At 42.5% G+C, this 23014-nt stretch overlaps 1 protein-coding gene across 1 annotated transcript in view; it reads left to right on the forward strand.

The window, feature by feature from the left end:
- The window catches only part of TEC (tec protein tyrosine kinase), a 120154-nt gene that overhangs the window by 20142 nt on the left and 76998 nt on the right, over positions 1-23014 (forward strand). The window contains exon 2 of the mRNA XM_081088316.1: positions 13050-13235. Within this exon, the coding sequence (XP_080944442.1) occupies positions 13098-13235 (138 nt within the window). The 5' untranslated portion in view covers positions 13050-13097. The remainder of the gene's footprint in view (positions 1-13049; positions 13236-23014) is intronic.

The raw sequence follows: 23014 nt of genomic DNA on the forward strand, positions 1-23014 counted from the left end.
TAGAATCCCCTGAAAGTTTTCTCCCTTATATGTCTGGCTCTAGGCTGGGATGACTCGAAGGCTGAGCTCAGTGGAATTCTCCGCTGGTGCACCTGTATCTGGCTTTTCCATTTGGCGCAAGCTTCTCTCACTATGGCAGCTGGGCTCTAAGAGTGAGAGTCCAAAAGAACTAGGCAGCAGCTACACCTTTTTATTTGCTTTATATCCATGATTTTAGTATTTTTGTCAGCTTATTTTTTCCCCCTTAGAGATCCTGTACATAACAGCTCTTTAATAACTGAGCTCCACAAACCTTAGAAGTAAGGTTAACTATTTTTCTGGCAAAATTTGCCTCCTTGTTTTACTGTGCTGTGTGGTTTCAGTTATGCTGGTTACCTTTGGTGATCTTGTTAATGATTCTTTTATTAAAAGACTGCAATTTGAATATATGCACTTTACCCGACTACCTACTGTGCCTTGGTGCTTTGTTAACCTGCGCAGAATTTTCTTTTCATCATGCTGTAAATTTGAAAAGCAAACTTCTTCCATGAAATTTGAACAGGGGAAAGGAAAGGAAATAAAGGGAAGGGAGGAGTTACAAAAAGGACAAATGTCCCATAGACTGTGATTTTATTTTGCTAGAGATATAAATTCCTGCCTGTCCAAGAAGAGATAGTAGCACATTACATTATTCTGTGGCTCAGTTGACTCAAGGAATCTTTGGAAGAGCTTTCCTGATGAGCGAGGTGGGGTGGCAAGTCCATCCTTGAGGAAGACACTCTCATAACGGAGAGCTCACCCACCTTCATTTACTTTCAGTGGTCTGCCTTGGTCCCCTCGCCCCTTGTCTTCCTCGTTCAACTTTTTCTATTTTTTTTCTTACCAGTTCTAAAGTGTTGGATGACAGGGACATGGAAAACCATTTAAAGGGAAACCCTTAAACATATTTTAAAATTTTTTGTTATGGAAAATTTCAAACTTAAACAAAAATAGGGTAGTATAATGAACCCCTGTATCTATCACTTAGCTTCACTAGTTATCAACTCAAGAACAATTTTATTTTGCCTGTACACCCACATACCCTTTACCAATTATGAAGCAAATCACAGGCATTATTTTACCTCTAAAATTTTCAGTATGTAGCTGCAAAAGAAGAACACAATACTATTATCACACTCAAAAAACGCTAAAACAGCGGTTCTCAACCTGTGGGTCGAGACCCCTTTGGCAGTCGAACGACCCTTTCACAGGGGTCGCCTAAGACCATCCTGCATATCAGATTTTTACATTACGATTCATAACAGTAGCAACATTACAGTTATGAAGTAGCCACGAAAATAATTTTGTGGTTGGGTCACCACATGAGGAACTGTATTTAAAGGGCCAGAAGGTTGAGAACCACTGCTCTAAAACAACCCAACATTATCTTTAAAAAAAATTTTTTTTTAAATTGATTTCAGAGAGGAAGGGAGAGGGAGAGAGAGAGATAGAAACATCAATGATGAGAGAGAATCATTGATTGGCTGCTTCCTGCACACCTCCTACTGGGGATGTAGCCAGCAACCTGGGTATGTGCCCTTGACCAGAATCGAACCTGGGACCCTTCTGTCCACAGGCTGACACTCTAGCTACTGAGCCAAACCAGTTAGGGCATAACACTATCTTTTTTTTAAAAAAAATTTCATCTGAGTATATTTTTTCCATTGATTTCTAGAGAGAGTGGAAAGGAGAGAGGAGTGGGGGAGAGAGAGAGAGAGAGAGAAATATCGATGAAGAGAAACACATTGGTTGGTTGCCTACCGCAAGCACTCCTACTGGGACTGGGGAACCTGCAGCCAAGGTACATGCCCTTGACCTGGAATTGAACCTGTGACTCTTAGGTCTGCAGGCCAATGCTCTAACCACTGAGCAACCAGCCAGGGCTCAACACTATCTTGATATCATCAAATCTTAATATTAGGAAACAAATGTACAAAAAACACTTAATGGCATCAATATCCAGTTAGTGTTCAGGTTGCCACAGTGTCTCATCATACGTTTCAGCTAGTTGAGCTGTCTCAGGACTTTTAAATTTCATCGAATCACTCTTTTTGTTCTTGAACTATTTTGTTCAAAAGGTTTCTCATTCTGTAAAACAGTTGAATGCAATGATGACTTGGATTCCCTATTCCTATTTTAAAAACCAGAAGGGAAAAATACGTTGACATAGACATATGTTCCTCATTAAAAACAACTTTGAATACTGCAGTCAAGGAACACATATAGGCATTTGCTTATTTTATATATAATTTCCAAATTACTTTTCTTTATTCTCATGTTTTCTTCTAGTAAAAGGTACTTTACTCACTTGAGATACTTGCTATTTATGCCTGTTTTCAATGGTTATCGTTTCCCTTTGAAATAGCATAAAGCAAAAAGAGAAATATTTGTTTTATGTCAGAAATTCCCACATCTGGGGAGAATTAGTGCCAGAATATTGTCACTTACAGTGAATCCACTTAACTATCAGAGTAAGTAGTAAAAGAAAAGAGAAGCCCAGTATGATTCAGACTTTAACATGTTTATTTATTTATTTATTTATTTTTTAATATATTTTATTGATTTTTTACAGAGAAGAAGGGAGAGAGAGATAGAGTTAGAAACATCGATGGGAGAGAAACACCGATCAGCTGCCTCCTGCACATCTCCCACTGGGGATGTGCCCGCAACCCAGGTACATGCCCTTGACCGGAATCGAACCTGGGACCCTTCAGTCCGCAGGCCGACGCTCTATCCACTGAGCCAAACCGGTTTCGGCTAACATGTTTATTTTATCTCCATATGGCACCGCTTAGATTATACTTGCTAACTCTTAGAACAAAGAGTGAATCAAGTATTAATTGTTTTCTCGAGATAGGTTTTCTGATGGAAATGCATGATAAACTTTTACTTCCTTCACTTCATTTGAATTTGTCAGCACAATCTAAAGAGGGACATTTTTTTCAAAAGCAGTAGAAAGCTTAATCAGTTTTTGCATGGGTGTGGTCTACTAGGTAGAATAAAGGTTAAGGCACTATAACAAAGAACAATTATATGTCATTTCAAAAATAAGATGGAAGTGTGTTTATTTCTTACAATGTCTAGACTGGTGGGGCAGCTCTGCTCCATGGGGTCATTCAAAGACCAGGTTCTGGTTCCATGGCATTCCTTCTCCTCTCCTTTGGCTCATTTGGGTGTCGCCTGTAATGCAGAAGGAAAGTTGAGTTTGCCGTGTGTACGTTCCAGCTGGTGGGAGGGTGGAAAATGCTCTAAACCCAGGGAAAGTCACTTGTCTTTAAATTGAAGATGATCCACATCTCAATTCCGCACATATCTCTTTGGCTTGTGAAGGAAAGAAATAATTTAAGCTACGTGACCAAACCAAAACGTAATAACTAGCTTACCTGCAGTTCCACTCTCCCAGGAGTGGAATCTCCTGATCAAAACTAGTGAGGTAATCCTATATCATAAAGAGCTAATATGCAAATGGTCGTCATGCCCTCGCACCCTTAGGCCCTCGAACCGGGGCTGGGAGACCTGAGGCTGCGCTGGGAACTGAGGCCACACCCCCCACCCCAGCGCCGGGACCGAGGGACCTGAGGCTGCGCTCCCCTCCCCCACCTGGCGGGGCTTGATGGGGGGTCTGAGGCTGCACCCCCCTGCCCTGTGGGGCTTGACGGGTGGAGCCGGCTGGGTCTGGGTCTTGTGTGATTTCGAGGTGTGCACTGGTGGGTGGGGACTTGACTCTGGGTCCTGCGGTGCGCCCCAGACTCTGACAGGAGGGAGATTTTCATATACATTTTACTAATTTTCTTTCATCTCTGACACTTCTATTATAGAGAAAGGGCAAATAGCAATATTAAAATAATTCCTCTAACTAATTCCCTTTAAATGTGCACAAATTTCGTGCACCAGGCCACTAGTCTGTTTGATAAAACCCCAGCATTCTCCTTATGGAAGCTGTCCTTGCCTGAAACACTCCACTTAATTTCTTAGTCCTACACTTTTTTTTTTTTGGCCTTAAAAACCTTCTATTTTGTACAGCTCATTGGAGCGCCCTTCCGGTTGCTAGATGGGATACTGCCCAATTCATGAATCACTAAATAAAGCCAATGAAATATCCAAAAGTACTCAATTGAATTTTGTTATTTAATAGGCTTTAGCTTAGATGGCCACATCTAACTGCAAAGAAGGATAGGGGATATCATCTCTAGTCCATATGTCCAGGGAGAAGGGAGAATGGATTGGGGTGTGTGTGTGTGGAAAAGGGAGCAAAGAGCACTCTTGTACAGGGTATCTTACTATTTTGATTGTAAATCATTCTGTATTCTGTTTTGACACCTCTATTGTGTTATTTTTGAGTGTGATTGAGCAGTTCTCCAGTATCGCCCTCACTGACGTCTTGATCCTCATCTTTTGACTATTTGCTAGTTCATTGGCACCTGTATTGTTGACTGTTGCATCTCTTATTCAGTGAGGGATAAAGACCAGCAAAGTAGAACCTAGTAATGTGAAAGGGATATTTGCTTGGGGCCTATGTGGTCAGTTGGTAAATGAACGTTTTTATGTTACGATGACTTTTGCTTCTCTCTAGAACCATTTAACTATGAATCTCTAGTATAGTAAGTATATGTGTTGATTCTTGGAAGTATTGCACGTGGTTTATTTTCTAAAACATTTCCCTCCATTTATTACTCTTTTTTTCTTTAAATATATTTTATTGATTTTTTACAGAGAGGAAGGGAGAGAGATAGAGAGTTAGAAACATCGATGAGAGAGAAACATCGGTCAGCTGCCTCCTGCACATCCCCTACTGGGGATGTGCCCGCAACCCAGGTACATGCCCTTGACCGGAATCGAACCTGGGACCCCTCAGTCCGCAGGCTGACGCTCTATCCACTGAGCCAAACCGGTTTTGGCCTCTTTTTTTCTTCCTTTTTGTAAATGGTGAGGTTCCCAACCCCAGTTGCAGCCGCAGACCACAGAGGGGAACTTCAGTGTAGGACCCAAGCCTGTGTTAAAGAGCACCTGCTGTGTCTGCGTGTATACCTGTGTCATATGGACAATACGGAACAGCTCTTCTCAGTGCAGCACTTCTCAGTCTGCTTCCAGGTTCACTTGCCTCTTTAGTCCAATCACCCACCATATGGTAGTGAGCTGGGGTCCAGGGTACATTACCAGGAGAGATAAGTCAGCTGGTCTCTGTAACTTTGGCCTTTTGTCTTCTCTTTAGGTAAGGGTTTTACTAGATATTTTTAAAAAATAACATTTATTTTTCAGTTACCATTGACATATAATATTAGTTTCAATTTAGGTAGAGGTAGAAGTTCTGAAACAGGGGCTTTAACTAAACTCTACTGACCTTAGGGCATAATACAGCATAGTGATTAGACATTTCTATAACCTATAAAGTGATCACCCCAGTAAGTCTGGTTCCATCTGCTACATACATAGTTATTACAATAACTAGAGGCCCAGTGCACAAAAATTTGTGCACTCGGGGGGGAGGGGGGGTCCCTCAGCCCGGCCTGTGCCCTCTGGCAGTCTGGGACCCCTCGGGAGATAATGCCCTGCTGGCTTAGGCCTGCTCCCTGGTGGCAGAGGGCAGGCCCAATCCCTAGGTGCAGCCCCTGGTCGGGCTCAGAGCAGTGCTGATTGGGGAGTTGGGGCGCCGACCCCTGTCACACTCAAGGCAGGGTCGATGGGGAGGTTGCGGCGCCACGCCCTGTCATGCACAGAGCAGGGCCAATCAGGGGGTTGGGGCATTTCCCCCTGTCACTCACAGAGCAGGGCCCATCAGGGGGGTTGGGGCTCTGTACCCTGTCACGCACAGAGCAGGGCCAATCAGGGGTTGGGGTGCAGCCCCCTGACACGCACAGAGCAGGGCTCATCAGGGGGTTGGGGCGCCGCCCTCTATCACCCACAGAGCAGGGCCGATCAGGGGGGTGGGGTGCCACCACTCTCACACTCAGGGCAGGGCCGATGGGGAGGTTATGGCTCTACCCCGTCACACACAGAGCAGGGCCCGTGGGGGGGGGGGTGGTTGGGGCGCCGCACCCTGTCACACACAGAGTAGGGCCGATCAGGGTGTTGGGGCGCCGCACCCTGTCACACACAGAGCCGCATGGCGATCAGGGGGTTTGGGCGCTGCCCCCTGTCACGCTGATCCCGGTGCCGGGAGGCATATTACCCTTTTACTATATAGGGTAGAGGCCTGGTGCATGGGTGGGTGCTGGCTGGTTTGCCCTGAAGGGTGTCCTGGATCAGGGTGGGGGTCCCCACTGGGGTGCCTGGCCAGCCTGGGTAAGGGGATTATGGCTGTTTTTAGCTGGTCACACATCCTTCAGGGTGGGGGTCCCCACTGGGGTGCCTGGCCAGCCTGGGTGAGGGGATGATGGCTGTTTGCAGCTGGTCACACACCCTTCAGGGTGGGGGTCCCCACTGGGGTGCCTGGCCAGTCTGGGTGAGGAGCTGAGGGCTGTTTTCAGGCTGGGGGTGATTGAAGCTCCCAACCGCTCCTTTTTTTCTTTTTTTTTATTCTGGGCCAGCTTTAGCTTTGAGGCTTGGCTCCAGCTCTTAGGCCTCCACTGCTGAAAGTAGGTTTCTGGCCTTCGCTTACAATGTTGCGATCCTGCTGGCTGAAGCCCGGCAAGTTTCTGGGCTTTTGTTTAGCTTCTATGTTTGTTACATAGTTGCTTGCAGCTCAGAGGCCTGCAGCAGCAGGCGGGGAACGTTGGAGTCCTCCGTCACTGAAGCAAGCAAGCCTCATATTAGTTTCAAGCTGCCTGGCTGCCGGCCGCAATCTTGGCTGACAGTTAATTTGCATATCACCCTGATTAGCCAATGGTAAGGGTAGCGGTTGTACGCCAATTACCATGTTTCTCTTTTATTAGATAGGATATCGAGGGTAAGTGAGTGCAGGAAATTTTCTTGTGTGTGTGGGTGGGGAGTACATTATTAAAGACTTAGATCCTCCGTAGTACTAGTAGGAAGTCAATAGAGCATACCTAACATTGAAAAACCAAGAAGTAGCAACACAAGTAGTTACTTAGAGAGTGACAGTACACAAATGTGTTTTTTTTTTTTAAAATAAAAATGTTTGCCTCTGAGAATCAGAAAATTATTGGAAGATGGCAGTGGAAGGATATATGCTTTCTACTCTTCTCCCCTAAAAGTCTATTAAAACTTAAAAAAAAAAACCAGAGGAAAATAATCTCGTCTTCTTTAGAGAATTATTATTACTTTTTTTTTCTTTTAATATATTTTTTATTGATTAAGATATTACATATGTGTCCTTGTCCCCACGTTATCCTCTACCCCCCCCCCCCCCCATGCCCTCACCCCCCCGTTGTCCGTGTCCATTGGTTAGGCCTATATGCTTGCATATAAGTCCTTTGGTTGATCTTTCCCCCTTACCCCTACCCTCTCCTACCTTCCCTCCAAGGCCCGACAGTCCAATCAATGCCTCTCCGTCTCTGGATCAGTCCTTGTTCATCAGTTTATTTGTTCATTATATTCCACAAATGAGTGAGATCCTGTGGTATTTATCCGCTCTCCAGTTCCATCCATGCTGTGGCAAATGGTGAGAGTTCCTTTTTCTTCTTCCTCTTCTTAAAGAATACCTTTCAGCATTTCATATAATGCTGGTTTGGTGGTGATGAACTCCTTTAGCTTTTTCTTATCTGTGAAGCTCTTTATCTGACCTTCTATTCTGAATGATAGCTTTGCTGGATAAAGTAATCTTGGTTGCAGGTTCTTGCTATTCATCACTTTGAATATTTCTTGCCACTCTCTTCTGGCCTGCATGGTTTCTGTTGAGAAATCAGCTGACAGTCGTATGGGTACTCCCTTGTAGGTAACTGACTGTCTTTCTCTTGCTGCTTTTAAGATTCTCTCTTTATCTTTTGCTCTTGGCATTTTAATTATGATGTGTCTTGGTGTGGTCCTCTTTGGATTCCTTTTGTTTGGGGTTCTCTGTGCTTCCTGGACTTGTAAGTCCATTTCTTTCACCAGGTAGGGGAAGTTTTCTGTCATTATTTCTTCAAAAAGGTTTTCAATATCTTGCCCTCTCTCTCCTTCTGGTACCCCTATAATTCTGATGTTGGTACGCTTGAAGTTGTCCCAGAGGTTCCTTACACTATCTTCATATTTTTGGAATCTCTTTTCTTTTTTCTTTTTCGGTTGGGATTTTTTGTTTCTTTGCATTTCAAATCTTTGACTTGATTCTTGGGATCCTCTTGTCTGCTGTTGGATCTCTGTAAATTATTCTTTATTTCAGTCAGTGTATGCTTAATTTCTAGTTGGTCCTTTTTCATGTCCTCCATGGTCTCACTATACCCCTTGAGGGATTCATTAAATTTATCGGCGGTTTCCATAAAATTCTTGAAAAACCTTATAAACGTGGCCTTGAACTCTATATCCAGTCGTTTGCTTTCCTCCATTTCTGCCAATTGTGACCTGTTTCTTTGTCTCCACATTTTGGCTGCTTCCCTGTATTGATAGAGTGACCCTGCGCTCCAGGTGTCCTGTAGGGCCCAGTGGCTCAGCCTCCCCAGTTACCTGAGGTGGACACTCTTGGAGCACTCTTGGTGCCTTGGTTGTTGTAGGATCACTGGGAGGAATTGACCTCCAGGCCAATTGGCTGTGAGAATCAGCTGTGTCTGAAGTGGGAGAACTTCTGTGCTGAAGACACCCTTCTGGGGCAAGACTTGCTTCAGTGGGGCTTTGGTGCTCACTGAGTCTGCTCCCTGAGTGTGTCCCTTATGGATCTGAGGAGTTGCAATCTGGATGGTCCCCCTCTGACCACTGGGTACAGTGGCTCCTGGATCTAAGGAGGTGCTAATTCAGCCTCTGCCTGAGGCCACACAGCAGGAGCCATGAAGAGGCTCAGCTGTGAAGCAATGCAAGCCGCTGCGGGGCCTTGGGCCTTCTCTTGGAAGTTCCGGGTCTGCCTGGCTCGGCTGCAGTTAGGTACATTCACATGCAAAAGCCTCTGCCGTAGCCTGGGTGGCGCAGGGTCTCAGGGAGTCAAAGGGCGGAGAAAGCAGCTATGGCTGATTCTCCTAAGGAGTTGCGCGTCTCAGTGACCCGGTAATTGCTGCAAGCACCTCTGAGGGAAAGCCGCACTCAAGTTTGCCCGCTGCCCGACAGTCCAGCTTCTCCCCGTATGAGTCCTGGGTCCCCAGAGACTTCCCGGAACCGGAGTTCAGAGCAGTCGGGAGCTTGTGATTCAAAAAAAACAGCCGCGTCCTCAGGTGCCACCCCCTTTCCCCGCGCGCACCAGCCGCCGTACCTCTGTACTTCACCTCTGCAGCTCCTCTGGCTCTCAGCGTGCTTTTCTTTCCTTCTAGTTGTAGAATTTACACTCAGCCAGGCTTCCTGTTGTTCTGGATGATGTCTGCTCTGTCCTTTGCGGTATTTTTCAATTGTTGTGGGAGGCGGCAATTTCCCGGTGTTTATCTATGCCGCCATCTTAGTTTCTCCTATTATTTTTTTTTAAGTTGGTAAAGTTTTACTGATTAACTGTAGATCTTCTCTCAATACCTTTAGGTTCATCTCCTAAAAAAACTCTTTCCATGAATCTTCTAACTTGATCTAATTTGGCCTAGCTGCTCTCTTGGCCTGCTGCTCAATGTCATCTTAGGTTTTCCCTTCAGCATCATCTGGGAGATTCTCCTTATCTTTGTTTTGTGTTTGAACCTTTGTTTCCTATATTCCATGTATTTTGTAGCTTACTTCTTTCTTTTGGTAGAGTACATCCTTAAGTGGCTTTTTGAGAAGGCTGAATAGGAGGTAAAACTTTTTAATTTTAAGCCTTGCATATTTGAAAGATGTCTTTATTCTCTTGTCACTGCATTGCCAGTTTGGCCGAGTATAGAATTTTGGGTTAGAAATCAATTTCCTTTGGGATTTTTCTCCATCATCCTGCATTGCCTTTGATGATTGCCACTCTGAATTTCAATCCTTTCTATGAAACCTACTTTTAAGCTTGTGGAATCACCTGCCCCTGGTGTTGAGACCTTTTGCCTCTAGAGCTGTAGGTGAGCCACACCCCACTTATCCTCCAGGACTTCCAAAAGTCTTCCGTTCGGTAACTATGGTGTTACTCACTGGGCTGGGAACTACACATTTGCATATGACCTGTTTTCCAGGGCATAGCTTGCTTTTCTCTTACAGTCAATTTTTGTAAATTGTTTACACCCTGTGTTGAAGATGTGCTGCACAAAGATGAAAAGATAATTTCCAAAGATGTGGTATTTACAGATCAGCAGCTTCTCAGGAGGAAAAGAAAAAAGGAAAGAGGGCACCAAAATTTTAATGTAGAATAAGGAAGACCAACTTAGATGCAAAAGGAACAAGAGCTTTTTTCTGACTTTTTATTTTAGTTTAGCTAATGGGTTAATAGGTCTTTTATTTACTGAGAGGCTGCTGTAAACACCAAGAATGGTATAGATAGTTAGTGGAAGAGCCCAAGCTCTTTCTTTAAGTTAATGGCTCTCAAATCAACTTGCACATTAAATTATGATGCCCTGGGCTTCACCCCAGAACAACTGAATAAAAAGATCTGGGTCCTGGACATGTATATTAAAAAGAAAATCTCCTACCCTAGTTGGTTTGGCTCTGTGGTTAAAGCGTTGGCCCCCAGACTGAAGGGTCGTAGGTTCGATTCCGGTCAAGGGCACATTCCTCAGTTGCAGGCTCTATCCCTGCTCTGATTGGGGCCTGTGGGGGAGGCAATCCATTGATGTGTCTCTCTCATATTGATGTTTCTCTCTCTCTGTCTCTCCCGCTCACTTCTACGCTCTCTAGAAAATCAATGGAAAAAATATCCTCCGCGAGGATTAAAAAAAGAAGAAAATCTCCTTAGGTTGTTCTAATATCTACTTAAGGTTGAGAACTATTTCTTTAGTAGGTTAAAATCTAGGTGAAAATTCAAACATGTTCATTAATTGCTGTACAACATGGAAGATTATGATGAGCTCTATGATGAGCGAGACAGAGATTATGGGTACGTGAATTGGCAGGGTTTTTTGTTGTTAATCCTCACCTGAGGATATTTTTCCATTGATTTTTAAAGAGAGTGAAAGGGAGAGGGAGAGAGAAACATTGATGTTCGAGAGGTTCATCTATTGGTTGCCTCCCGCATGTGCCCCCCACTGGGGCTGAGGATCCTGCAACTAAGGTACATGCACTTGGCTAGAATCAAACCTGGGACCTTTTGGTCTGCAGGCCAACACTCTATCCACTGAGTCAAATCAGCTAGGGCTGAATTGGAAGGTTTTTAATTAATTGGAATCATCATGAAAGGCTTCATCAAGAAAGTGTGTTTTGAGGTAGGGGAGCTTTCATAGGGAGAGAGGGGATTCTAGGCCAGGGATTGAATGACAAGTATTTTGACTGGGTGTAGAAAACATGGGGAACAGTAGAAATAAAAATTTGATGTTAGGTAGTAGCCAGACTCTAGACAATCCAGTGTCAAACTAAGGAGTTTGACTTTTATCCTGCAGATGGGAGGAGGCTTTGAGGAGACATTGAGGTAGGCATTGAGGATTTCTGTTGAATGAAATGGCATGACCATTGGTGTCTTTGAAGAGCTATCCAATGGGAATGAGGGGTATGTAGTGTGAATAACATGAGGAAAGGAAGATCAGTTGGAAAGCTCCTATTGTGGTCAAGAGTATAATGCTCTGAGCTAGGAAAAGAGCAGCGGAATTAAAAAAATAATGATGAACATTTGTATACTGTTTTCAAAATAACGAAGTTCTTTTCCACATCTCATTAAACCTCACAATAACTTCATGGTATTTACTTCCATGTTTTATAAAGGAAGGAACTGATTTACAGAGTTAAGCTGCTATGAAGTAACCAAGTGGAAAATGGAAGGGCCTAATTGGATGACGACAGAGCAATACTAGGGAGTTGCAAGGGTGCTTCTGAGATCAGGTTGGGTGTGAAGATGGTGGAATTCTTCAGTGGCTCAGTGTCAAGTCTCTGGCTGTGGTCTCAAGTAACCCCTTATGTTCTTTTATTTTATTTTTATCAATAAGTTTTTATTGATTTCAGAGAGGAACGGAGAGGGAGAGAGAGATAGAAACATCAATGATGAGAGTGAATCCTTGATCAGCTGCTTCCTGCACACACCCTACTGGGGATCGAGCCTGCAGCCTGGGCATGTGCTCTGACCCCTGACTGGGAATCGAACCATGACTTCCTGGTTCATAGGTCGATGCTCACCCACTTCCATTGCATTTATGGTTTGATACACAATGATGTCTTATAAAGGTGTGAAGGAAGGGAAGAAATGGCTGTCACCAATTCACTTGTCTCAAATAAGAATATTCAGGCCTTTTCTGAGTATCCTGAGTTTCAGATAGTTTAATTTTGTTGAATATTAGAAGGCTTAGTCTGGACATGGGGCTTCAAATATGGGCTGAATAGGTTAGCTATGACTGGGTTTCCTTTTGTGGTTGAGAAGAGAACTGTGGAGTGTGGTAGTGTAGATGAGAGAGAACATCCTCGTGGCTCTGTGATTAGGGTGTTTGATCAAGATTGTGTCCTTGTCAGAGCTGCGGAGTGAACCATAGCCATCACAGTGCTAATTCACTTTGTTCACACATTTACCTTATCTGCGTGCTTGTCCGTTTTGTGTGCCAAGACCCTGAGGCTATTCAAATAGAAGCTTAAGTCAGCCATGCAGGTGATGAATTGTACTTTTCCATCCGAGATGTTTGTGTCCTTGCAATCAAATAGCAGAAGGGCGTGCCAGAAAGTTAAGGGATGCTGGGAGGTACAAAGCAGAGAATCGTCATCATGGCAAACCTTGATTAGGTTTTCTGTAAAATGCTGGATATGGGTGAAGGGAGTGAGGCTGGGGGTGGAGTGGAGGTTGAGCTTTTGTGACCTGGCATTCTCAGTCCAAGTGTGTAGAATAACATTTATTGGCTCTGGGTGTGGGGAGGATCAAGGCTTATTTTTATTTTGGTGGTTTGAAATGACAACATCCTTGGAAAATTAAAATGTCACACTTTATTTCAACTGTTCATTTTCTTTAGAATACTGGAATCTTCAATGGCAGGAGAAGGAGTGATCAGAAGACCGAGATGAATTTTAACACTATTCTAGAAGAGATTCTTATTAAAAGGTCACAGCAGAGAAAGAAGACATCGCCCTTAAACTACAAAGAGAGACTTTTTGTGCTAACAAAGTCCATGTTAACCTACTATGAAGGTCGAGCAGAGGTAGGAGACCATCGAAATGTGCTTTGCTGATTTCTGTGTTGTTATTACTTTGTAATACTGCCCCCAATCGTATGGAATAAGCTTTAGGTTAATTAAGTTAATAACGAAGTAAAGGTAATAATATGTTATTTTGGATTTGAAAGATAAAGTTTAGGATATGGATATAAATATTCACAAGTTCATTAATTATGGGTTTGGTATATATGGGTAAACATTTTCTATCAGCCTACTAAATTAATCTGTTAATAAAAACAAATTAAATCCTTATGGGCTTCATTAAGAATATTGTATACATGGCTCTTTCCCATAAGTTACTGTATTACATACCAAAGTCTTCTTTAACACGTAGAAACTGTGTCTGTATCAATTCATCATAAAGTGGGACAGACCTCTGCCCTCTCTTGGTTCTCTGGACCCCAGGCTCCTTCAATATGATGGCCATAAGCGTTTATTGAAACTCTTCCTGTTAAGTACAGCTCATTGTGCTTTGGGAGTGTGCTGAGAAATTCTGTTCTGGAAGGTGGAAATTCAGGCAAGCCGTGCCTTCCAGCCCTGACATTGGAAAACCCGTGCTTCAGTTCCCGTGACGGGCCCTCTTTGGCGTGCCCTCCTTGTTCTTATTACTCACAACCAGCTCACATTTCTGCATATTCTAATGAACTGGTGATTGATCTTCCCGGCAATTTATGTTGTTTGATCTTACTCATAATAACACAGAACAAAGGGGGTTTCATAAGTGATCTTGCATTCTGCCCAGGGAACTAAATGGCACGTGGGTCAGATCATCTGACACGCCAGGGGACGCTCTGTGTGGTATTGCGATGGAATCCAGGGGAGCGCAGGGCTGGGGGTTAATCAGGAAAAAGGCCACGAAATACCGGGGAGGAAACAAGGGGAGGAAAGATTTCTCTATGTCGCAATGTGGAATAAAAACTTTTCAAGTAGTGAGTAAATCTACAATTGCTAGCTAAGAAATCAGGAACTTTTTATAACTGGACTTAGGTACTACTAACTTGGTTGGTGTGTGTTCTGTAATGCTGCTCCAGGATGAAATTGGCAAGTAGTTTATAAAGTCGCGGAGTAGGGAGACTAGTTGTGTCGGATCACGAAGGCCACCTCCAGGGGCGATGATTTGATAGGAGAACTCACGGCACTCAGCATATAGTTGTACTCTCAGGTGCAGTTTATTTGGTTTATTACAGTAAAAGGAGACAAAGCAAAATCAGCAAAAGTAAAAGGCAAATGGGGCAAGTCTGGAGGAAACCAGGCGTAAGCTTGCAAGAGTCCTTTCTCAATGGAGCCAGAAAGGGTGTGCATAATTCCTCCAGCATCGAATTGTGACAATTATGAAATGCTACCAGGAAGCTCATTAGAGACTCAGTAGCCAAGGTTTTCATTGGAGGCTGATCACGTAAGCACCCTCTGCCTAGCATGTACCAACATTCAAGACTCCAGAAGGAAAGCAGGTGTTCAGCTTAAACATATTGTTTGTATAAATAGTTTAGGCTCAGTGAGCTGTTCTTATGAGTGCTCAGAATGGCAGGGCCCTCCCAGAGTTCAGGTTTAAGCCAAGGGCCAACCTTGTAAGCCGGCCTTTCCCAAGATAGTAGTCTCATAGACCAGCTCTGTTAACTCTTTTTGCAAATCAGTGGTAATACTGGTAAAAATTTTTGAGCACCAAATATATGCCAGGCACTGTGCTAAATACTTTATATGCATGACTTTTTCCCCTCAAAACAATGCTAAATTGTATTATCAGTATCTCCCTTTAAAAAATGAGTGATGTGAGGCTTAGAAAGTTTAAAAACTTGCATAAGATCATACACCTAATGAATTACAGGGCTGTTTTCTTCAAAGCCTATCTTTGAAACCTCCTTGATGCTCCAAAGTGAAAAATCCTGTTAAATCTTTCTATAACACAGGTAGAGTTGTATTTTAAAGCGAGTATATTTTTATTACTTTCAGTTATGAATTTTTAAAATTTTCTCTGCGATAGAAGAACATTAACACTAGAGAGGGTTTTTGTCCTGGTTCTGCCACTATCTACTTGGACATTTTAAAACAGTGCTCTTCCAGTTTGTATATATAGTTTAGAAATTACTTTTATATACATTTTCTATCTCTTCATACTCTGAACTCCTCCTTTGTCATCACTGCTTCAACCCAAGCACACGTCCGATCTATCACCAGGTCCCATGAATTCTCCTTCTCTTTGTTACAACTTTAATGCGGCTCCCCACCCCATTCTCTTAGGTGGATTACTGCTCTACCTGATTCTACTCTTGAATATTTATCTTTCGTTTACAGAGTCTTCAGAGAGATATTGAAAACCTGTAGCTTTGTATCTTCTCTAGGATCAAGTTAAAACTCCTTAGCTTGGAATACAAGGTGCATAATGCAATTTTCTAATTGACAACCCTACTTCCTCCGCATCAGCCATATCTTCTACCTGCAATTGCCCTGTCTCGTGGTGCCTTTGTCAGTTCTACTTGGAGTGATATCCTTCTCTACCTTCCTGCCAGGACCTCTCTCTCCATCCACTGTCTTTTTCAGCCACCAAAAATTTGTTGAGTGCCTGGCAAGTGCTCATCTTTCCTGACTCCGCTCACTCCCCACCTTCTCTGAAGCCTTTCCTAGTTCTTTCCCACTGAAGGTAGAATCCACACCCCACTCCAACCCTCTGTGCCTGTAAATACTTTTATCATGGCATCTTGGTTGTCTGACTTCATTTACATATCTTAGTCCTTCATTGGACTTTAAACTCTTGGAGGGCAGGGTTCACAGCTTATTTATCTTCGCATTTCTGAGGGCGCAGTGCACAGTGGGTACTCGGTGGGAGTGCTGGCTGGATGGAAGGAGTGATGGAGAGACCATAATCTTAGACACAGGTAGGGCAGGCTCATCCTAAACATACATCATGAACCATGATACCCAGAAAGGTTGTCAGACTGCAAGTAAGTTTAGTGCTTTTTCCATAATGCCACCAGTGCATCCCTTATCATTTTATTCTAGCTGTACTGAAATCGAACATTGTTTGTAATGAGATGCTTGAAATTTTAGTCTTTTACCCAGGATAACGGACAGGATGGTTGAGGCAATCAGTTACGAGTATGACGTGACATGAGTCTCTTAAGCATTATGGGGAAACTCTCCTATTTCTATGGAGTCTTCTGGGTCATAGAGGATGGTTTTCTTGACCAGCCCTGGGAGCCTGGAGACTGTGATATAGAGATAAGAGCCTCCTGAAGTCCTGGGATGATCAGGTGTTTCTTTCCCGGTTGTATCCTTAGACTACGGGGACTTCCCAGTGGGAAGCATAGGTTTCCAGGGCACTTGTAATCCTACCTAAGGATTTGTATCTCTCAGTCTGATTCTGGAGAATGGGTGTGGGCTGGGAAAAGTTTCTTTTATTTACTATAGAGAAATTGGAAGCATTTGCATCACACTTTACCAGATAGTTCACTAGCTTGTAAAAAGTGATACAGCTCTAAACACTCAATAGAAGTAGTACAGTGCTTATTGTACAAGGAAACTTCTTTTGGCTCTGAAAATTCTCAACTGTATTATCCCTGAAATTTTTTCTTTTATTATTTAAAATTTTTTTCATTATTTAAAATTTATTTATTGATTTGAGAGAGCGAGAGAAACATTGACTTGTTGTTCCACTTATCCATGCATTCATTGGTTGCTTCTTTTATGTGCCTTGACCATGGATGGAACCTGAAACCTTGGCATATCTGGACAATGCTCTAACCCAGTGGTCGGCAAACTGCTGCCCCTTGAGCGTGGCTCTTCCACAAAATGCTGGGGTCCAACCCCAGCAGGTCCAGGGGTCCCCAAAGGTGTGGATGGAGTCGGCGAAGAAGGAATGACACAGAGACAGCGTCCAGTTGATCAGCAGCCTAGCCAGGATCTCTAGCCAAGTTCTGGTCAGGATCTCCAGCGAAGTTCTGGTTAGGATCTCCAGCCAGGTTCTGTGTCCATGTTCTCTTGCTAGGTTCTCCAGCCAGGTTCTCCAGGTTCTCCAGCCAGGTTCTGTAGCCATGTTCCCTCGCTAGGTTCTCCAGCCAGGTTCTGTCCAGGTTTTCCAGCCAGATTCTGTAGCCATGTTCCCTCGCTAGGTTCTCCAGCCAGGTTCTCCAGCCAGGTTCTGTAGCCATGTTCCCTCGCTAGGTTCTCCAGCCAGGTTCTGTCCAGGTTTTCCAGCCAGATTCTGTAGCCATGTTCCCTCGCTAGGTTCTCCAGCCAGGTTCTATCCGGGTTCTCCAGCCAGGTTCAGTCACCAGGTTCTAGTCAGGTTCTCTTGCCATGTTCTAGCCAGGTTCTGTAGGCAGGTTCTGTCTCTAGGTTCTTCAGCCAGGTTCTCTCGCTAGGTTCTGTCTCTAGGTTCTGTGGCCAGTTTCTGTCCAGGATCTTTTGCCATGTTCTCTTGCTAGGTTCTGTCTCTAGGTTCTGTGGCCAGTTTCTGTCCAGGATCTTTTGCCATGTTCTCTCCAGCGAAGTTCTTCTGTCTCTAGGTTCTGTGTCTAGGTTCTGTGTCTAGGTTCTGTGTTCTGTTGTCTTGTTACATCTGTATTTATACCAGTTGATTCCAATCCTATCAATCTCTATTCCAAAGGTTAGGGCGTTTCTTATCTCCATTCCAGGGAGTAAAGATTATGTAGCTTAAGGGTGATTGTTCGTAGTTAAAGTGATTAATTACCCGCCTGGCACTTAGTTAAGGGGTTTTATTCCCTCCCTAACTTCAGGGGAAAATACCTACCTGGGGAAACAACCTTTTTCAGAGAGGTGACCTTGGTTAAAACACATAGTGCCAAGAAGGTGAGCAAACATATTAAGAACAGTATGCCATATATGCCAGGTCCCTTGAAACAGCAAGGATGGACCGGCTCCTGGCAACAAAATACCACGTGCGGGCGTGCACGTACAGTGCGATTGAAACTTCATGGCCACACTCAAGGAGCCAAAGAGCCGCATGTGGCTCGCGAGCCGCAGTTTGCCGACCACTGCTCTAACCAAATGAGCTACTTGGCCAGGATGAAAACTCATTTTCTTGTAGGCAGTTGAGTTTCCTTGTTTCTGAAAAAAGGTAGTATTAACTTCCTCTCTTGTGTCTCAATTTCCTTTCTTATGGCTCTTCTTCTGATTCATATCTGCCTTCTTAATCTCTTGTCCTGGATCTGAACTTCCTTGTAATTAATCATTTACTAGGATATGATCCATCCTCTTAATTTACCAATTTATTCATTTTCATTTCATAACATTTTACTATGCGTTTTTTCTCTCTAGGAAGCAGAAACCTACTTAAGACGGAAGGTAGGTGGGTGGGAGGATACCATTCCTTTCATCTAGACTCTGAAAATTTTTTTTAATAACTTCATATTTTGCTATAGTTTCAAACTTTGAAAAAGTTGCAAGAATAGTAGAAGGAACTCTCAAGTAACCTCAAGTAATCAGATTTACGAATTTGCCTATGGTTTTGTCCAGTTTGCTTTATCATTCTCTTTGTCTCTCTCTATGCATGTTATTTTCTGAACAATTTGAGAGTAAGTTGTAGATGGTGCCCCTTTTATCACTTTTATATATTGTCTAAGACCAAGACCATTCTCTTTTATAACCACAGTACAATGATAAAAATCAAGACTTTAAACACTCATACAATACTATTGTTGAGTCTGTAATCAAATTTTATTTATTTTTTTGCTGATGTCATCATAGCTATTTCTCAACTTCCTCCCCTTGCCAAGTTGAGGATCTAATCCCTGATCGCCCATTGCATTTAGTTGGTCAAGACATAAAGTTTTTAAATATCGGTGGTGAGAGGAAGAGAAATGTCAGGAAGAAATGCTGCCTTTGTTGCATACTATAAAATGCCAACTATCTCATGAATAGTCAACGATTGTCTATGAGACTTCACAAACATGAAATTCGGTTTAAAATTATTATAGTCTGTTCTTTTACTCTCATTCTCATGGTCGTCATTAGGATGGCCATAATATCTCACCAAAGAAATTGTTTACTTTAGCCCGGTCCACTACGATGAGTAAAAATCACTATTCCTATTTCCCTATCTGGACCCTCGCCTCAGTTTTAACTTTTTATTTTTCTGTGCTGAACAGTTGTTAGGCATGTAAAATACTTCATGAGGAACAGGTTTGGTTCTCATGCTCTACTAAAAACTAGAAATAATACAAAGATTCTAGACTTTGAAAAACACTGTAGGATCTGGCTATGATAGTTGTGCTTTATTCATTGCTTATTTGTATTATGATGAGAGAGACAAAGGCTGTAAGAAAAATCAGGGGTTTTGTTCAGAAATGACATTACCTAGTTTATTTTATTCATAAGACTTAGCTCTTAGCAATTTTTAGTGATATCCCAAAGTAAAATTTCCATCAAAGTTTTATTTAGCAATTTTGTCACTGACTATATTCAAAGGACTGTGCTGTGAAGGCCCTTAAGACGGTTGGGAAAGAACAAATCCCAGAATGTTTGGGAAATGGCATTATAGTTGAAATAAACCAAGTGTTTTGCTCCACCTCTCTTTTCCCACCTGCCTATTTTGAAAGAAACTTGTCTTAATTGGAAGTGTGTATAACTTCAATTTAAATCTATATATATATATTTCAGAGAGGAAAGGAGAGGGAGAGAGAGATAGAAACATCAATGATGAGAGAGAATCATTGATTGGCTTCCTCCTGCGCACCCCACACTGGAGATTGGGCCTGCAACCTGGGCCTGTGCCCTGAATCAAACTGTGACCTCCTGTTTCATAGGTTGACACTCAACCTCTGAGCCATGCTGGCTGTGCTTGCAAATTTTTTTGTAAAAAATAACTATATTTGCCCTGGCTGGTTTGGCTCAGTGGATATAGCATCAGCCTGTGGACTGAAGGGTCCTAGGTTCAATTCCAGTCAAAGGCACATGCCTGGGTTATGGGCTTGATCCCCAGTGGGGGATGTGCAGGAGGCAGCCGATCAATGGTTCTCTCTCATCATTGATGTTTCTATCTCTCTTTCCCTCTCCCTTCCTCTCTGAAATCAATAAAGATATATTTAAAAACAAACAAACTGTATTTGACATAATGAATTTTGTAACCCGAGTTTCATTTCTCTCTATTGCATCATGAACTACTGGGCTGGGGATTCTTAGAAATCTTTGAAGCTACTTCTGTAATTATTTTCTATTAAAGTGTTTGTTGAGGAGGATAAATATGATAGCTTTTTCTTGAGGGACAGTTAAAAGAGAGACCAAATTGTATGAGTGGAGGAAGCTTTGGTAGAAAAGTCTAGATTATGTAGATTTGGGGTGTGGTAGAAGTTGGGAGGGGTTGGGGAAGACCTCCATGTAGAGAAACATTGGTGTATGAGCAATGTTGAGCAGAGAAAGCCCTTTTGATACAGAGGAACAGCATGTGCAAAGGCCCTGGGGTGAAAGGGAGCTTGGTATGTTTGTGGACCTGTTTTGTTCTAGACCTATATAGATTTATATAACTTATTATTACCCATACAATGAGATAAGTGATTTTATTAGTAATAAAAAAGAACCATAGAATTTTAGAGCTTGAAGGAACTATAAAGAATGACCCTCCAAATGTTTCCCTTCTGGAAAATAAGGATAAGGAGCTATTTGCCCAGGTCACCCAAAAAGCTGGTTGGTTGGTAAGGCTGGACCAAAACTCAGACCCGAATGTTTCTGTATCAGCCTCTGATTACACTGCCTTGATTCTGGAATGGATGTGTTTGGTTGCCCAAGAAGGCAAGGGCACTTATACAGCTTAAGTAATATGGTTATTCATAGAATGGACACCACCTAGTGACTGTTCAGACCCCTTGGCTTAAAAATACTTGTTACTTTTCTGCTTTTGAAGCTCTGCTCTTGCTGTGACTAACAGTTCTTCTCCCCTCCACTTACCCAGTCTCCATCACAAGTCTTCTTAAGGGGGAGACCCTTCCCATCTCTCTGGTTGTAAATGCCTTGCTTTTTGTGAATTGCTGTTAAGTTGATGTACTATTCTTATTGTTTTTTTTCTCACCCATTACACAATAATCACGAGGGCCGAGGTTGTTGCCTCATAATTTAAACACATTACACGATACCTTGCACTTATGAGGCCTCCAGCGGTTTTTTTGGTGATAATTACAATGGTGATGATATGTTAGTATTTGACTAAGCAAAAAGATCTTGAGAGACCTTGTGATAGTGATTTCCCATGCAGTTTTTCTCCATTTTATTTTATTTATTTTATTTTTCCTCACCTGAGAATATTTTTTCCATTGATCTTTAGAGACAGAATGGAAGGGAAGGGGGAAACTCCATTTTGAGTTGTTTCCAGAACTGTTTCGGACACTCTAACTCTTAGCCACTGGTTGGTGGTGGTCATATATATGTAGAGAATTATCTGCAGAGGGAGCTTAGAAGCACTTGTGCTATTCAGCAATTAATTCTATGACTTTTAGGAGAATGCCTTCCATTATTAGCCATTGGGTTTTGTAAATATACTGTATTTCTGAGATAAATATTAAGTTTGATGATAACTACCTCAGAGAATTAAAAACTGCCTTTTTGTTACTTTTTACCAAAGTTCTTCATGTACCTTTTTTATTTTTATTCTTAGAGAACTGTCTATAATATTTGCATACTTCCACTTGGTATCACCTGAAATGAAAAATTGCACAAAATATATGCAATGTAACTTTTTTGTTAAATAAAATTATGTAAGAGACTTCATTGAAATCTCTAGTGATTTTTAATAGATTGTGGGAAAGGAATTTTCTCCCCATTATCCTAGTTGTATGAGAAAACTCTTTTCATTCTATCTTTATTCCAAGTAATCATGTAGGTATAGCTGTTTCTTAATTTTATTTGCCACTGCAAAAAGTAACATGGATAGATGTAAGTTCCTGCTAGTGAGAGTGTAGCATGTGAATTTTACTCCTTTTAGAGGAATACATATATTATATGTGTATGTGTATGTATCTGTATCTATCTTTATGTATATGTGTCTGTATCTATGTTTATGTTTATGTCTATGTCTATATCTACATCTCTCATCTATATCTATATCATCTATATCTAGACTTACCTTTCCTGAAAGAAGAGAGTCTATACATTTTTACTTGTTATATAGGACTCAACTCATTTGGTTTAGCCTATTCATCATTTGTACCACAAAGATTTAGTGAGTGTACACACAGTACGCTAAGATAGAGGAATTAATCGCTGTCTTTTTACCAAAGTTCTTAGAAATACAACTTAGAGCGATTCCGGCTTTGTTATGTGTACAGTCTGATTAAGCCGTAGTTCTGCGTCTGTGGGTTCAGCAGACTTTCTTATGCCGCATCTACTCTCTTGTGAGGGGGCCTCCTGAGACCAGAGTTCTTATCCCTACGTGCCACTGCTGTTGGCACTCGCGTGCATTTCTGGATTACTTCGGACTCTAACTTCACTGGCCCTTGGGTTACCAGGTGTAACATGGGTGGTTATACCTACAGTGTTTCAAGGTTTCCTTCTGTTCTTAAATTTTCCATCGCATAGGTTTTACAAAAGTACAGGGGTTTTGCACACATAACTTGCCATGCTCTGTTCTCCTTAGCATCTCTAGAAAGTAGATAACCATCAGATTTGTCCAACTCGTATTTTACAAGTGTAGACGCTGAGGGCCAGCCAGGCTCCTTCTCCGAAGTGACAGATGTGCCCTTTGACTAGATGAAGCAAAATGTCTTATCTCGCTGGCTAGTGTGCTGTTAAACCACACTCTGCTACTTCCTGCAAAGGGG

The sequence above is a fragment of the Myotis nattereri genome (genome assembly GCF_964212035.1).
Source record: "Myotis nattereri genome assembly, chromosome: 1".
In the NCBI taxonomy this organism is placed as follows: domain Eukaryota; kingdom Metazoa; phylum Chordata; class Mammalia; order Chiroptera; family Vespertilionidae; genus Myotis; species Myotis nattereri.